The sequence below is a fragment of the Stylophora pistillata genome, chromosome 14 (assembly GCF_964205215.1).
Source record: "Stylophora pistillata chromosome 14, jaStyPist1.2, whole genome shotgun sequence".
Classification (NCBI taxonomy): Eukaryota; Metazoa; Cnidaria; class Anthozoa; order Scleractinia; family Pocilloporidae; genus Stylophora; species Stylophora pistillata.
The window spans coordinates 12,529,879-12,548,275 of NC_142532.1; the positions used below are offsets into that span (position 1 = coordinate 12,529,879).

The 18,397-nt window shown below is 38.1% G+C and overlaps 1 protein-coding gene across 1 annotated transcript; it reads right to left on the bottom strand.

Moving 5' to 3' along the window:
* Window positions 1-971: 971 nt before the first annotated feature.
* Window positions 972-18,332, bottom strand: LOC111330646 (uncharacterized). The gene is made up of 11 exons (XM_022935544.2): window positions 18,238-18,332; window positions 16,713-16,797; window positions 14,246-14,333; window positions 12,500-12,897; window positions 11,398-11,441; window positions 9,762-9,829; window positions 9,086-9,188; window positions 7,709-7,797; window positions 7,048-7,100; window positions 5,238-5,400; window positions 972-4,743 (listed from the first exon to the last, which is right to left on the bottom strand). The coding sequence occupies exons 2-11, from the start codon at window positions 16,742-16,744 to the stop codon at window positions 4,528-4,530; spliced, it is 1,254 nt and encodes a 417-aa protein (XP_022791279.1). The 5' UTR covers window positions 16,745-16,797; window positions 18,238-18,332; the 3' UTR covers window positions 972-4,527.
* Window positions 18,333-18,397: the final 65 nt, after the last annotated feature.

Below are 18,397 nucleotides of genomic sequence, written 5' to 3' on the forward strand. Positions count from 1 at the left end.
CTCGCGTTTTGTCCGAGGAAGTGATGGACGTATCCGGCTTGAAAGCGGTAGTTCGTGTCCTCAAGCACGAGATTCGGCGTGGCGAATATTCGGTCGCCATATTGGACGGGTGGAAGATTTGGGACGAGTAACGAAACGAGGTCACTTTTCTTCCCTTTCTCCCTCCCCCTCGCTTTGTCACTCGTCCCAAATCTTCTTCTCTAAAGAGAATCCTAAACGTGTACAAGATACCAATGCGGCCTCAACTTCTTGCTTTGAAACACAGCGGAGAAGTCGCCGAGAATTGGAAGCTTTGCAAGGAAAATACAACAACGAAGTCGTCATTTCCTAGCTAAATCGAGAGAGCCCGATATACCAGCTGGCAATGTTGAAGCACACGATCAGAGATGATGCTTTGAAAGTTATCATTTTCGTCAGGCGGGTGAAGCGGATAGAGAAGCGTAGAGCGCAGCCGACCGGTTAAACAGGCTTTTTTACAGTACACACTAACCAACTGTGCGATATCGCAGGATATTTGTTCTCTCGAGACCTCTTTAGCTATGCGGTCACGTGGTTTGAAATGGGGTAAACAGGAATTAATAATGGCTGCTGAAGTATGTGCTGGATACGACTTCTTGTGCAAAACATTCTTTCTTCACTTGCTGAAATGTTCATTTTCACGGATAACTCAGCACTGAAATGACAAATAATAGAAATTGGTTTCAATCGAAAATGAGCGAGTCTTTAACTGAGATTATAAACAATCTCAAGGTGGAAAAACAAACTTGTGAGCACACTTTCTTTCAAGATCGAAAAAGTGCATGAAACGGGCAGAAAAGGAAAGCGAATTTATTACAAGAAGAACGTTTTAGCGATTTTGTTAATCACGGTTAAAATGTAGCTATATTTTGTCCAAAATTGTAAAGTTTTTTGTTTCGCAATAATTGGTATGCTCTGTGGTAGGGGTGGCAAAGGGGAGTTCCAATCACACATCGCGCTGAATATTTTTATTATTCACGTATCACGGAGACTGTTTTAAACCAATCACGCCTTACGTAAAAAGAAGTACGCTAAGCTAATACACCTAACTGTAAGATTTCAACCTTTCGGATGAATTATGAAAAACTATATTGCATCCAACGTTTTTCATCCTGGAACATTTCACTTGTCGCATTGCTTTTTGTTAGACAAAGACGACTTTCTCAGTTCTTGAAAGTAACTCGGGCTACGTATCGCAATATTAAATCGCACTTTACAAACAAATAAAAGAATCAGGATAGTTGTCACAAAATTCAAGCTTAGATATTTATCATACAAGTTGCTTCGTCGATTATCCTCTCCATCCCATTGCCTGTTGTTTGCTTACCTTCGAATTTCTGTTCACGAAGATTTTTGAGTCAGTACTCCTAGTTTTATCAATATTTTCGTTGTTTGAACTCTTATATGTAATAAAATGATTAAAATAAAATTTAATTGTAATAAAATGATATTCTGAACATCCTGTACTAATTTAAAACTCTACTGTATCATATACTCTGGTATTATCTAGGGTCTACCTCTAAATAACTTTTTAAAAGGTCCCCCCAGCCTCCGTTTCTAAGTCTTGGAATTCAATGACTCCCAGGAGGCTCAATAGGAGCGCTTATGGTTAAATGAGCCTTGCCCCCTTCTTCTGGACTCTGATAAGAATAAAATAAAAAAGACATGTCAAAAAAAAGACGAACGTTTGGAGGACGCACAAGGCCGTATAAAGGTTAAGGACCCACTACGGTTGAAAGCAACAAAATTAAGCCCTTGATATTACTGATTTGGCCTGGAAATGTCTCATTTTCTCAGAACTGTAAATAAAGCGTTTTATAGACCACCACCATGCTCCTTTAGTCCTTTCCAAGAGATAATTTCTTTAAATATAGTAACCTGAACATTCAGCTATTCACAGCTTTAAATTAAGTCAATTTAATTGAATACCTAAAGCCCTTTAAGACAAAGCAAACGCTGGCGGATATCTTTTTCCCCATGTGGAACAAGCACCACGTTTGACAATACTTAAAAAGCAATCGTAGGGGCACCAATTACTTCCCAAACCCAAAACGAGAACAGCAAGAGCACACGAGCAGACCCGAAAAGCTGTCACAAAAGGAGAAGTCATACTGCTGAAGGACAAAACTTGGAGGCTCAGGGGCTGCAGACAGGACGTTGCCATAAACGGCACCTGTTCATCACCTCACAAATTAAAGACATAAATAGCCAAACTCAACGAAATACCTGCTTTTAGTCTCTTTGTTTGAGTTTGAAATCTTTTCGGGAGCATTGCACACTCATTTTTTGGCTTAAATTACAACTCAAACATTGAAGAACGCCTTGCACTGAGGCATATGAATAAATAAAGATATGGATCAATAAAACACAAATAAAAATGTTTTCTCCATTTGGCTATCAAAATATTCAAAACGAAAGTAAAACAATCCCTACATATTTTTAACTCCAGCGGGAAGCACACTCGACGCAAACTGTTAAAAAACCATACGGAATTCCTAATGCCAAGATAAGTCCTAACCTCTACAAGGTTAACAGTAGGGGTATCGAATGATCCCATTCAATTTACAAGTGCTCGCAAAATATGGCCTTTGCTCGAATTACTTGCAAAAATTACACGGGTGGGTGCTTTTTAGTTTTTTTTTTGCAACTGCTCGCGCGCATGCTCGCATTCTCGTTAACATGTGCTCGCTTCCTTGAAATTTCGGTAATCCTGCTTTGTAATTACTTTTTATTCATATATAATCGATAAATCAGTTGTGATATGGTTAAAACAAAAAGGTTGAAATATCCTAACATCCGGCTTCAGTCTTTCTTCAACAGTTCAGCCTGTAACTGTTTTGGAGGCGCTGTATGTATTATGGGAAACGCACGAAGCTACATGACAAGCAGTTCGTTCAATGGTTTATTCTTTATCCTATTTCACTGTCGTACGCTTTCTGCTTGAAAGGGGCAAAGTTTCGCAGTTCAAATATGTGATCGTTCATCTATTCACTTGTTTCTTAGGTTATTAACAAGTACCCAAAAGATTTAATTTCTGTTAAAACTGATTTTGCTTTTTCCCCCAGTAGATTTGATTTCATTGCTTGAAGCTAGCCTTACAACTGTAACCAGTTTCCCGGGTATTTTACCCAACGACTTAAACCTTTTTATGCTTGAGCAAGAAAACGGGACTGTAACACGATCTATTTATCACGAAATTTTGATAGGAAGCTCAACATTACGGGAGGTGACATAATCTCCTGTGGAGACAACATTACTTGCGAACCTTTGTTGATCTAAATTCCCATTTATTTGAGCAAATTATCAGGGTTTGTAGACATGATGGATTCTCCAGTTTGCAATGGGAAATAAAATGGACGGAATCAAAATATTTTGAAACAGTGTACTCGGACCGCATTTTGTAGCGGTTTTTTCAACCTTGGAGGCTTCCTGGCCACTAGTAATAATAACTATTATAATCTGATACCAAACGGTGGCTCAGGGAAATTCTTAAATGAAATGTTGTTTTAACCATTTTGATTCAAAAGTAAAGGTCCAGCCAAACGAAGAGACATGTCGAGAAACTTAATGTCTCCATGTCACGCGGAAAAACGAAATGTAAGAATTCTTCTCGAAAGGCACCCGCGAAGGTAGAAAGTAATCTAGAGAAACACTACGATTACCAGTACTATTTGACCTTCAGAGCTACCACTAGAGCTTGTCAGATCTGTTCGGCTGTAACTGGCTAGATTCTAGAAGCCTCAAATTAAATAAAGCTTCATTGCGTTGAACCTTTTTCAGTCGATCAGCGGGAAACCAGTTTGCCGATCATCGAAACCGAAGCCCGAAATGCTCGTTCGACCGAATGTCGCGTTATTTACATTTCATAAGACCTGTATAACCAAAACAAAAAACATACAATCCATTTTAGCGTCGGGTTAGGAAGAAATGGAAAACTTTAGATCGCGTGCTTTGAATCTAGTAGGTCGCCTTGAAGGCTTTTGAAATTCTTGAGCGTCCACCCTGACTAACGTAATTTGGCACGTAATTTGCACGTAATTTGGCATCAAGCAGGGTACAGTTGGCTGTAAGATGCTGAGACTGGTTAAACCCCACTAGCTTTGCACCTATCGTTCTGTTTTGGAAGTGTTAGCCAGATTATTAGCTATTACTTGGCGCAAAACAACGTATCCTATTAATAAAAGAGAGATTCCGGCTAGCGGAAAATTTAAGAAGTACTCGAAGTGCTCGCTGCTCGCCATTTGTATTTTTCTTAAGTGCTCGCTGCTCGCCATCTGTATTTTCTGAAGTGCTCGCTGCTCGCAAGAAAAATTTGACAGCTGCTCGTGCTCGCAAAAGTAAACACAATCCTCGCATGCTCGCGCATGCTCGCAAGAATCATTCGATACCCCTACCGGTCACTGAAGACATAAAGTGGAAATCGTCTTTGCAGACCCAATTATTCTTCACTAATCAAGAGTTTGCACATGTCAGAAAGGGTCACGAGTTTTCAGACGACTTGTGCTTGAATCACTTTCGAGGTTTCCCCCGCCCACGACCTCCTTGTCTTGCTCCAGCATCGACATAGCCGGTGAAAACAGCATTGAGCGGTAGTCCCGGGCATGGATTGATTATAAGCTGCTTGCAGTTTTCCAAGAGAACATCTCGCCTTAAAGCATCGACGACTGACCTCAGATCTTTAAATTTTCTGTCCGCAATCAGAAGGTTCCCGTTTTGCAAGTCTCTCTAATTATGAAAACATTGCAAAACGTAAATTGTAACACAAGGAAAAGAATGAAAGTCTTGAGTCATAGAGAATTATCTTTGTTTCAAGGAGACATACGTTCACTTTTTAACACCACTAGCTAAGTTTAAACTCAGACCGCGATGCGAGGGTCCAAAGAGTAGCCCAACCTTTTGAAAGCTATCTTCAACTCAATTGAGATAACTAAATATTTTACCATGGACGCCGCCATTTTGAATGAAGCTTAGGAACCTGGCCAGCAATCGGTTTCGTAACAAAAACCTTTCTTTCTTTCCTCTTCTACTGAAGAACTGTTCAAACCTATTGAGTTACTGAAAATAAAATGGTTGCATTTTTGCGATAACCAGTTTGTGTATCATGCATTTGCTTAGGCAGCCAGGTTACAAAGTTGTTCTCAAATTTGCGGAGTCTTTGGCTCATTCGAAGACAACGTTCAAACGTTTGTTTCATTCTACTTGAATTTCATGTCACTGACCTCAATTTGAATTTGAACCACGCCATTATCCTTAGTTTTAACGGCCAGCACAAATACACCCTGGTGAGCTCTGGAAGAACTGATCCGGAGAAGATAATACCCTGGAGCCTGGTCAGTAAGGCGATCAGCTGATTCGGTTTCGTTCATTCGACCTGCAAACCAACTTGTAAGGATACTTGAACATTAAGTAACCGCTGACCGATTGGAGGTTATATCTACAATCATGAGGAATAACCAACAGAATATCTTAATTTGACCGATCATGAATATATAAAGAGTGAAGTTAACTGCAGGAACCAGGCCTAGGGCTCGACACTAACGGTAGCCAACTAGCCCGGCACAGACTAGTAGAAATTCAGTCTTGGCTAGTGGTTTACGACTTCCATTAGCCAGTTTAGCTTGTAAACAAACTGAAATTGTTGTAACATGAAAGTTGTCACTAGCTCATTGGCTAGTAAGTTGAAAAGTTAGTGTCGAGCCCTGAGAACGCCGGAGGCGTGGCAAAATCCTGATCCAGTTTATACTCAAAAGAAGTAATAATCCACTTCGATTATTACGCCAGTCACCCGATAGAAAATGCGTTGTAGCGGATGGCACGCCTCATCCTGGACATTGTACGTATGCTTATCTTGATTCGTTCATGTTAACCGCAAATATGAAGTTACAATAGTACATTGATCTCAGTTAAAAACGCAGTTAGTCAGTTGGTTTTCGGTTAGGCAAGTTACAAGTCAAGTTTTAGTAGGATAACTTGCCTCTATTTTGGAGTCGTCTTCGGTCAAGTACTAGCAAGCGGGATTGTTATGTAAGTTTTTTACCTTCTTCTCCAAACCTTTAACCTATTCGTCAGTTTCTCTAGTTTTCTCGAACAAAACGATTTTATATCGCTCTTCGTTTGTAAGTTTGCCACGTGTCTCGAGTTTACGTTTCGCCTTGTCTACCCTAGTTTTGGTATATTTATCACATTGTTTTGAAGCTTAGCGTGCTAGATAGCCTCGATTGGCTCTTCTAGACTTAGAGTACTGTCCATTTTGTGATTTACGCCAGTTGAGGCCTCATTATACATCGGGACACTTACAATGTACAAATTGTCTCGTCTTAATCCACTTTTGATTTCCCTGATATGGCTGTACTATGTTAGAATCGAATCCTTTTATTTACTTTATTTGTTCAAGTTTAGTTTTACCCAAATTTAGAATCTCATCGTAATGGAATGATTGGAATGTTATGTTTTAGTCTCGAATGCATAAGATTAGCTTAGTTTTTGCGCTTGTACTTGTTTCAGTTTACGATATGACCTCGAATCTTCGGTCGAATAAATTAATTTGATTCAAGTGTTTCTGTCCGTAAAATAATTATATCCCCGTCTTGGTGTCGCACCCTTAGCCAGTAAGTCGTTGTATCGCTTTGGGTTCGATCGCTACATGCGTTCTATTGCCTTATAAAAAAAACTATGGGTTTACAGGTGTAATAACCAATGGTTTCTTCACCATCAAGGCGCTTGTAGTGTCTCAGTTATTTTACAACTAATTCCTTTTAACGGAATTTTGAAAACTTGAAATACTGTTTTTGAGAAAGGAAATTGCACAGTCAACCTAAACAAATTGATTATGTGAAACATCGTGGCTGGTATTTCTACAAGTCACACAGCAAATGAAATTCCACTGAAATAGTTAATGATCATTAAATTTGGCCAAGGACGTGTGACCGTGAAGAGATTGGGACAAGGAAGAGTGACACCGCTTAAATCGAACAGCGCTAAGATAACTAATGTTTATGGTATCCTCTTCCCTTGACGAATCACACTTACCTCTCTTTTGTGCCATCTCGAACTGAAATTGAGTACCTCATCAAATCAGACATCTTAAAAATAAAAAAAAGAATAAGAGAAAAAAAAATCGTAAACAGGTCAAAAGGGTTCATTTACGACTTGTGACTTTATATGAAATGATTGAAACGTTAACTCTACTGGACAACTGTTTGGTTTGTATTACAACACATTTCCGTGACTAAAAAACGAGAAAGTCAGAGGCTAAAAACCTATATACTGCCAAATACTTTGGAAAAAAATAGAAAACATTCTTCTTAAATTCGGAAAAAATCGGAAACCAATGGCTTCCACGGAGGTTATCGTTCAAAGCCCCCCCCGCCCCCCTCCTCCCTTGCCGGCCAGTAACTCACTAGTGTGAAAGCCAACGAGAAACACAATCACGAGATTCAAAGGCTAAACAGACGGCTGCATACCGCTGGTAACTCGGGGGCTTTTATTGAAATCTATGGATATGGCATATAGTACTTGCAATCGACCATTGGTGGGTTAAAATGCTTCCATTACAAGTAAAGTCCCCGACATTTCCTTGCAATTTCACATTGAAATCTTGGTAACGTACTTGGTACGCAAAAAACTAAATACAGCGGCTGTCTCTCTGTCATCTAAACACAGACAATTATCTGAGGCAATTAAAGAGCACCTTTTGCAGGCAACCCTCAGGTCCTGGCTTGAAAGGGCCAAACAGCGCCACCAACTCTAAAAACTGATCAAGTCCGATCTTGTCAGTTGCTTGCACCATGAACAAAGAAACAGAGAATTAAACAAAGTGAGTGCACAAACCCTTGATAACAAACTTTATGCAGGTACATGTAACTTGAATAATACCATAGAGACACGGTTAAAATTTTGACCTGAAATTATGGGTATGCCACTCTAGCGAGCTTACGTTATGTAATCTGAGTCACCCCGAACAGAAACTGAACCTGAGACTGGTGTCGCGACAACAGTGGTGCAAGATATTCTTTTGTCTCAAAATGGCTTCTCGGTGTCAGTGAAAACCGGAGAAGCTACGGTTGAGATGAGATCGTCATTCTGTTTAAGATGACGGTTGCAAAGACGATAACACGAAAGACAATTATAATACAAATGAATAAAGGCTGATAGTTTCGAAAGAAACTGTTTGGGGCTGCGTCGGTGGGAGTAACGAAATAATTTGGATATATCAACAAAGTTGAAATGGTAAATTGGCCACCGTAACGATTACAAAAGCTGACGTTTCGAGCGTTGGCCCTTCGACGCTCCGACGAAGGGCTAACGCTCGAAACGTCAGCTTTTGTAATCGTTACGGTGGCCAATTTACCATTTCAACTTTGTTGATATATCCAAATTATTTCGACAATTATAATAGATTGATAGGGAAAACGATAATGATAACGATATTGACTATGATAACGATAACGATTGTAATAATGTTAATTTTAACGACAACGAAAATGACAATGATAGTGATAATGATAACGATAACAATAATGATCATGACGATAATGATAAGGGTGACGATAATGATAACAAAAATGATAACGGTAATGATAATGATAACGATGATAATGATAATAACACTGTACAGTCCAAACCTAACACAGGGGCCCGCGCTCTCCGTGTGAGGATAATATTTTAAAGTTTTGTAAGGGACTTTAGGCTACGCTCTGTAACCCCATGAATGATAAAGCAAAAATATATGATAAACTCTAATCTTCAGGTAGTGTTTTTTTTTTTCTCTTTTTACATTAATTTGTTCTCCGGTAATGATCTCAAGCCATTTCGTCAAGATTTAGCTGAGATCTCATTCCACTACTGACTGTACTTCCTGGTCATATTATCCTCTCAAGGAGAGCTTGTGCCTCTGTGCATCTCAATGATCGCAACCGGATTCGCTCTGACGAAGGGCTAACGCTCGAAATGTCAGCTTTTTAACTCTTTACGGTGGCCAATTTACAATTTCAACTTAGTTGATATGACCAAATTACCATGAAATAATAACACCCTATCATTTTAGGCACTTGTTTATCAGTGTTACCAAATTCAATGTTGAGCAGTTTGCTGAGAAATTTCTGCACATTTCCCTGCTGCATTTCTATTGGACAAGCGTTCTTGGCAGCTTGATAAAATTCCTTCCAGCTCTAGAAAAGTGAAACACGAAAGTAACGGCAAAATCAACAACAGTTCACATATTAGCCTCTAACTAAGATATGACGCCTTTTACGCATTTGCTGATGCAAGCCTTTTATACAATGCATTTAATAACAGTCACTCCAGTCAGCGGTTTGTCTATTGAAAGTGTTCTAATCCCCCTCTGGCAGAGAACAACTTAGAAGTTTGTTTATCTGGCAGCTGTTGTTGTAAACATGGTTCGTCAACATGGACCTGGCTAAAGGGACCTGAGTCTTGTATAGCTCAGTGTTGGAGCATCTATAGTACTAATTGGAAGATCGTGGGTTCGACTTCTATTGGGGGCACTCCGAGTTCTTTTTTTCTCTGATTATGCCTGCGTCACTCACCGACTAACATCTTCTTTGTAAGTGTTACCATCCCATATGGGATACCCCCAAAAAACAGACACCTGCATCTAGACCTACTCCAAAAGTCGTTTGCAAATTTTTTTTCTTGTTCTCGTATGGCAAGAAAACATTAAAAAAAAAAAGAGAAAATGGCAGGAGGAATCTCTTAAAATGCATTATAATGTACATCATTACCTTTCGCTCGTAGGCCCCAGGAATCTGAAGCCAAAACTTTTTAGATTCATCTGACAAAAAATCTTCCTCTGGTGACGAGTAAAAAACAAGTTATTTCAATATTAACATGTTGACACTAGTCAGATTGTTCATGCTAACATTTTTCATACATCACCATCAAATTCTCGCATCTCTTTACTACAGCTTTCTTCAGGCTTTTTTTTTTAATATCGCAGGACCACAATTGGAATTGCTGAACTACTTAGTATTAATACATGACATGGTAATTACAGGGAGAAGTTCATAGCATTCAGTTACAATAGGGACCTTAAGCAGTCAGGAAGGCAACGCCAAGGAAGACTTCGATTAAAAAATGAATTTCTACTCTTAGTTAGAATTTTAAAAATAGCTGCATGAGCTTACTGTCTCATACGACGCCACAGCTCAACTTTAGCATGACGTATAAAAGCAGTGTTGAGTTCCAAATGGAAATTAAAATAATTTGCCGTCGCGGTTTCGGTTCGCAGACGACGCAAATTTTGACGATTTCACGTTGTTGTTTTGCATAGGACGGCTAAGAAATGTACAAAGTTTCAAAATGCACGTGCTGAGCTATTGTTCTGCCAATTGGATCTATTGTTTTTCCACGTCCTCGTTGCCGTCGCCGTCGTGTTTGGTTAAGGTCCCTTATTATAGCTTTATCTAATGGGAGAAACTGAAAGTGAAAGGTTGACGGAATGCTAAGAATAAGATAATAAAAGGCTGCAGCTTGGTCAAAGAGGGGCTCTCTGATCTGAAAAGATAACATAAGATTCAAAAGACTTGGGAGAGGGTTTCACGTCATGATTTACAGACTATGAGTTCTTGGATTTTTTTACGATAAGAATAACTTGTCCGGATAATTGGCAAAACTATTCCCTCATCGTGATTTAATAAAAAAATTCCTTCTGTCAACAAAGTCCCAAGGAAGTGTATGACAGTATGTGATGGGAGAAGTGCTTGATAAATCACATCCTTGGAATTATAAGACAATAATATTGTGATACCATGCAAATGTCGCTTAATAGCAACATTTTATCTTATTGATAAGATCGAGATGGTTCAACGTGGAGCGGCCAGATTTGTGTTCAATGATTATTCCCGTTCTAGTCATGTTTCGGAGATGATCAACACACTGGGTTGGGACTCTCTAGAGCATCGCAGATTACTCAATCAGATGTGCATGTTTTATATAAAATCTACAAAGGTTTTGTTGGCATCTCTTTACCAGCGGAGATCTCCTCACCCATAACAACAGCCTCACGTCTTCCTAACTACACACCATTCGTTCAACTTCGCACGTTGAACGATACATTTAAATTCTCCTTTTACCCCAGGACAATTAGGAACTGGAACAATTTAACATTGCCTGTGATTCCTGACTCATTAAATGTTTTTAAAGCTTTTATTTCAGAAATGTACAAACGATTAATGTGTATATGCGAATTTTAATTTTTAATTTATAACGTTTGTATTTATTGTTTTCTTTCCGAATATTTAATTATTTATTTATTTATTCATTTATTTAAACTTCTAGTATAGTATTTCTACTGTTTTAGAAGAATACTGATTATAAAGATTAAAGATTGAAGATAGCTCAACTATCAATGTCACTCACCCTTTTCTTCTGACTCCTGCGCCTTTGGCCCCCCTATTGATATACTACAGTGTGAAACAAAGGAACACAAATTACTCAGTCTGTACTTATGATGGAGTGGAAGGGCTGGATGGGAAAATATTTGGCTCAAGGTCATGACATACCAAATGCCAGCAGAAAGGTCCGTGCATCATGAACGAGAGCCTAACACTGTCAATAAAGTCATTTTATGATATGACCACTGACTAAGTTTTGAAAAGTTTGTTTTAACTTAAATAGAATGCAATAGACTAGCAAGTGTGGAAACACCACTAAGAAGATTCTTCAAAACAAAACTTTTCCTTTATTTTTTGAGTCAGAACGAGAACCTCACAATTAATCCAAAAATATGACTTATTTTTTAATTCTTGTTGACTGCTGTCACTTGTTTTTTGCAATATAACAGCAAACAATGTCACTATAGAAGTGCACTGGGACCAGATAGCTTTTTCCGCACCTGCTCTGAGGTCACCCAGTCTGGCCCTACACATCTGCTTTCACTATGGTTTTCTATGCCGGGGATTGGGCAAGTAGGCCAGAGGAGTCATGTAAAAATATACAGTATACAAGAACACTTGCTAGTACACTTTTTTATCTTACAGCTTTACTGTAATCACTAACCCCATAATCTAAAGTCACCTCCCTGACTGGCCAACACTTGATCAAGAACAACCACACTCAACAACAGGCATAGGCTAGGTCACTACTTTTTCCAATAAGCATGGAATTGGAAATAATTTTTTCAACTGAAATAACAGTTTGATCGTGTGGTCTGATGATGCAAGTGAGAGAACTGGTACATGTGGTCCTGCCAGGAACTGTTGTCAAAAATGGTGAATGATATATCTAGACGACTGTGACCTCCTCCAGACTTCATAACAAAATTGTTATTTGTTTTTCAACTGTAGTTTTAGTCAAGAGCACAGTCAACTGATTTCAGTGATCTGATTTCAGGAACCAATTGGGGGATGAATTCCAAATGACTTTGAAAGCCAATGATGAGAAAAGTTCCTCTTTAATTATTTAGTGACTACAGGTCACTCTGATCAGTCATTTTTACATTAATTTTAAGCAATTGTCTTACCTTTCACATCCAGAGTCTTGCAATGGCCACGAAAGACCAGAACTGGTGCTCCTGCCAAAATCACTCTCTTGCGTGGGAGAAGATCCTAAATGCTGTAAGGGGATAGTGTCGGTGTTTCTCTCATTACAAAATTTGACCAAGTCATCTAGCACATCCCTTCTATTAACATCAACAAGAATTTCCAACAGCTGTCCACAGGTTGTCTCAGTGCACTGCCTGAGAAGATCAATGGTTGGCTGGGACCTGTGCTCCAGTTGGGGTATGATATTTGAGAACCCAAGTCGAGAAGCTACAATTCGCCAGTCATCACCATTCTCCTTAAGATCATCAAGAGACCTTGAAAACTCTCTTTGAACTTCAAAATTAAAATCCTTTACACGGGATGGAAGCTGTGAAAGCTGCATTCATTAAAAAAAATGACTGCTAGTTATATATAAGATATAATAAGGTTGGCAGTAAACAATAACTGTTCAGATGAAATTGCTAAAAGTATACAGTTTGCAATGTCATCAATAAATGAATGAAAGGGGCTACATTGTACATTCCACCCTGCCCACGTGTGCTATGAATAAAGGAACAGGTGAGAAGGAGAGGCCATTGGTAACCATTACCATCAAATTTCATACAGCCTAATCAATGCTGACCACAAGGTCTAAAATAAATCTCAATGAAGAACATATTGACAAAAAAAAATTTGGAAGGAAACCTTTCTCCTTTTTAACAGCTGGTAACAGTATTAGGTAATTCAAGAATTCAAGAATTCAAGAATCTTTGAGACAGCTTGTGGTTTCTTTGTTTGATATTGACGGCAAGTTGCTGCAAATTTGGGTTTTGCTGCTGTCTCATTTTTTTCAGTTTATAGCTGTAGCATTGTTCCTACCATTGTTGACTTTTTATTGTTGGTTTCATAAATCATTGCTGCCATCTCATCTTTTTCCATTTTTAGCTGTAGCATTATTTCTACCATTCTCCACCTTTACTATTGGCAAAACATCACTTTAAAATGTTACATAATGTTGTACATGATGTAGGTTTTGTTAAAATACACAATCTTGATGTATTTAACTTAATTCTTCAAAGACATAGCCTGTTTAACCTTTGAGTTGCTTCAGGGATACAATTTCTTGATGGTAACCAACTCCTAAGGTTGTGTCAAGTAAAAGACTTGAACTTTTATGCTCTAGCATTTTGCATGTAGTTTTTGGATCATTGACCATTGTCACCAATAAAGCTGTCCCTCCCTGGAAAACTGCTATGTTTGTCTATGCTGATTTGCCCATAATACACGTGAGAGATACTGTAGCTTCTATTCTAACTTGTCTCTTGTTTTCAACACAAATGCTGGACTATAAAAAAAACTCTCAGTCCACATGAGGAATTCTGAATCTCTATGAGGAATCGAACCGGCACAAATCTTCTCTCCACCCTCCAATGCTCTACCACTGACCTCCACTCTAATGTTCTACCACTGAGTGGTACAACACTTCATTACAATAGGCCATTTTACAGTTGTGTACTTAGTTTCCAAGCCTTTGATTCAGAGTGAGGCTAAATTAAAGGTGACCTTGTTGTGATAGAGACCTGTATCTAGTTAGCATGATAACAAAGTGATTTACATTTGAAAGGCAACAAGGTTTGTATCAGAACAAGGTCAGCCCTAGCCTCACTCCAGTCCAAAGGCTTGGCAACCAAGCACACAACTGTAAAATGGACTATTAGGACAATCCTAAGGAATACAACACTCACCAAAAATTCTACTTTAACCCTGGTGTCATTTCTGCCAGAAGCCTCCCTTTGTGATGATACCTGGGAATAGGATGAACTTCCACTCCAGCTATAACATTTGCATAATCAGAAACAAAACAGTCAAACCCTCATCATAACTAAATCTATAATATTCTTTAAAAATACATACCTTAATATGAGATTTAAGTGTCACACCATAGTTAATTGATCATATTTAAATGAGAAAGAAATTATTATAAATAGAATAAGAAAGATGGTAAGCTTTGAGCTCCTTAAATAGAGAAAGATGTTTTTGTCTTGTCACAAGCATGGGACAAAGAAAAAATTTTGAGTCACCATTAGGAATCGCACCTCAGACCAGGTTTTGCACTCCGGTACTCTACTACTGAGCCACAGAGACTCTACATGGTGGCCAAGGCTCATTATGAAGTTCCTACAAACTGCTTGGATTGGCCAAGTCAATAGTGTCATGTTTTGTAAAAAGAATAAGAAAAGGTAAAGAAATTGAGAAAGACTCAGAATTTTTCCTTGTCCCACGCTCATGAAAAGATGAAAAACATCTTTCTGTGAGGGACCTAACATTAATTACAGGGAGAGGGGGCTGGTGGAGATGTGGGGGGGACCAAATAAAATTCTGCAATATCAATACCAGCAAAATTGACTTTTTATGTTTTAATTGGAGACTCTGATAAACAAAAGACTCAATCTCAGTCAAAACAAATGGTTGACAATTGAAAGTCCTTAAACACGAAGGCGCGCCATAAAAGGAGCCTTAGGTCCCACTGGACCATTAATTTTGTCAATCAATTGTTGTGTGATGTAGAACTCTTAGAGTCAAGTCAGCTTGAGCTACAGCTACTCCAAAGCAGTGAACAGCAGGCGCATTCCTCGAAATTGTTTTATGTCTTCATCACAATACAAGAATTTTTGAGATTTGTATTTCCTTTCTCCAATGGAACTGTCTTTATTTGTGACGGTAAATTTGAGATCGAAGTAGGTGGTTCGCACGTTACCTCATACCACCATGCTGGTGGAAGTAAACAATAGATATCTCATTAGCTCCTTTTGTTCATCTACCAGCATTTAAATTTGATCCGCACACGTCAACGGTGAGTGACAAATGAGCCTAGGTCTTCCCAACGACGACTTCCTTATATAGCACGCCTTCGTGTTTAAAGTATTTCATCCTCAGATTCACTGTTTTCCCCTCTGTCATTTTGATCTCCTTATGCACCACTTTTAAAAAAGGTACGATGGTATTCTTCATAACATTTCATTTTGGTTTACATAAAATGTTTTGGTATAGTATCTTAGATCATTTTTTGAGTGCAAAAAAACTAATTTAAAGAATTATGGGGGGGGGGGGGACCAATAAAAATTGTTTCCCCAATAAAGGGGAGGACTTAAATTTTTTGAGAAGTTTATTTCTAATTTCCACCAGCCCCCCCCCCCCTCCCCCATTAATAATGTTAGCTCCCCCATTAATAATGTTAGGTCCCTAAAAAATTATAACATCACAAATTCTTTAACCCTTTCATTCCCAGTATTTCAGTTTGTAATTTTTTTTTAAGTAATTTAATCTCTTTATTTGTTTTGTCATTGCATTACATAGCTTTAATTATATGCCTGCTAAAATAAGCTATTATAATAATATTATGGCTGGAGATCTTAGTAAGCTCTACTGAGCTTTTATAAGAAGATCCCCATCTAATAAAAACTGTAACTTATAGCAAACGGTTAATTCTCTTTATTATCCAACTGCGCTTTGAAGAGTACAAATAACACCCAAAACAAGTACAAATATCTTTTGGTATTTGAACTCTACAGAATCAGTTAGACAGGTTTTCTCACATCACACAAGCTATGAATAGGACTGAAGTTATGAAAAAAATGGCAGACAATTTAAATTATTTTTCTGAGGACGAAGAGTTGGAATGGCCAGCAACTGTTGATTCAAGTTTATAAGATAAATCAAACAAAGAAAAACAGTTAGACGTTAATGAAATTTTGTACCAAAAACTTGTGAAAAAATACTCAGCGATACAACACAACACACCGTTTAATAAGATTTATGTACTATCTGGCCAAAAAATTCTGATGTTCTGATGTTAGTAAGGAGATTTTGGTATTTCTTGGTCACTCATGGAGGCTAAAGTGTTGACCCCCAAGAGTGACTAAAGACACAGTTTCTCCTTAAATTATCATCATTATTATACCAAGCAGAAAAGTGATGAGAATAGAGTAAATAATTAATTACACTGTAGAGGATAGTTAGTTGATTCCATACCAAATTCTCCCAAAAAAATATCATAAGAATTGTACGGCAGACAGTGAGGAGAATTTCTAACAATTGTTATGAATGATCGAGATCTTAGGAGTGAAAGAGTTAAATTATTCATAAAAATGGATCTGAAAGCTATGTGGCAAACCACAAATTGAGTGTAAAATGCTATAGCATTGTTAGTACCTTCTTTGAATTCTTCTATCATTTGGATCCATTATGAACTGATCATCTAAGCTTAAATAGACTAACACTTACAAAGTACACCTCCCTGAAAAAGAAGAAAATGAGAATTAGTCTTTGATTTCATCAGAAATAACTGGATTTATCACATGACCTGTTTGGCCCCTCTCATGCAATCCCATAGAAATAATTTGAATATATCAACAAAGTTGAAATGGTAAATTGGCCACCGTTATGATTATAAAAGCTGACATTTCGAGTGTTAGCCCATCATCAGAGCAAATGGGCTGATCTATTCAAATCCCATAGAAAACCCAGTAAAAGCTGATGTGAGCAGCGCCAGACAGGTTGATGCAAGCTGGTCCGGAAAAAGGCCATCTGGCCCTGCTGCCTTTGCCACACTTTGTTGCAAAAACTTAAAGGAAAACTGAATAATTGAGAAAAAAAGTGGCATTTCTCAAGGAATTGGGAGTTTCTTGTTTTAACTTGAAAAAAATTAAAGGAAAAGTTTTTTTTTTTAATTTTTTTTTTTCATGCTTGTGTGGCTGCATGTGCTCGTCTATTGTGCCATATTTAGCTTGAGATTTTCAACATTTACTGGTCATATGATAAAATTCGTATTGACTGAGTTTGAGTGGGCTGGATGGGAAAATAATTTATTTGCTGCGCTTGGTCCGCATGTCATGACTTCAAGCCAAATATTTTCTTGTCTAGCCCTCCCAATCAGTCAATAAGTGCATAATCTGGTAAATTTCATTAACCCTAAGTACTGTAAAATCACTTCTTCTGTTCCCTTTGAATGTATAGAATGATCATACAAGCATTTCAGATCTCTTTTCAGAGTTCCATGAGCTTTGGTAAAGGCTAAAAGTTTGTTCAATGGACAAAACAACGATTGCGAAATCCACTTTTTCTAACTTAAAGACTCAACACACAACAATCCAGAGAAAAATAATCACTCATTTTGTCATAAAAATAAAAATAAAAACAAAAACAAGAAAAACATGACGGTTCCTCGAAGTCAAATATCTTTGACCGTTAAATCCCAGTCACACACGTAGTGCGCTTGGGCCGCCCAAGTGGTAGGAAAAGCTATGGCAGAATACTAATACCGTAACACATATGGTCCCTCATTATGATTGACCACGTGCATGATTTATTTCTTACATATGTTACATACAAGAAATCACAGTTCTGATTTAAATGTCTGAGACGACAATGGCAACTATATGAACACCCTTCGAGGCATTCAAAATTGTAGTAGGCAATTATGAGACACAGAAGGATTATGCGAGTATTGTTTTCGTTCATGCATCGACTGATCAACCCAGCGATTTCAATAGCTTCCGTTGATCGCGAATGCTCATTCGATCGCTTCATTGAGAGAAACCGAAATGCTAAAAATAAATGTTCTTCCATAAATTATCAGTCAAAACTCGAAGGTGTTATCAAGGGTAAAAAGTATATTAATATCACCAGAATATAGGAACAAGGAGATATTAAGAATGCACAACGATTTATCACTCACCAAAATCTCTATTATAGATTCTCAAATCTGGTCGGCTTAGCCAAAGAGAAAGAAGAAAATGTTGCAGACGACAGACTTCACTTTCGATTTCGAACTGTCGCATTAGTACATGTGATTGGTTGTTAGCCAAAGTCCTAATTTGGAAAAGCCTCGGAAGAGG

Coding starts and splice junctions, on each gene's coding strand:
- LOC111330646 (XM_022935544.2), bottom strand. CDS start 16,744: ATGGATCCAAATGATAGAAGAATTCAAAGAAG. Junction 11,442..12,499: donor CAAGACTCTGGATGTGAAAG/GTAAGACAATTG, acceptor TTCACACTGTAG/TATATCAATAGGGGGGCCAA. Junction 4,744..5,237: donor TGGTTCAAATTCAAATTGAG/GTCAGTGACATG, acceptor TTTCATAATTAG/AGAGACTTGCAAAACGGGAA.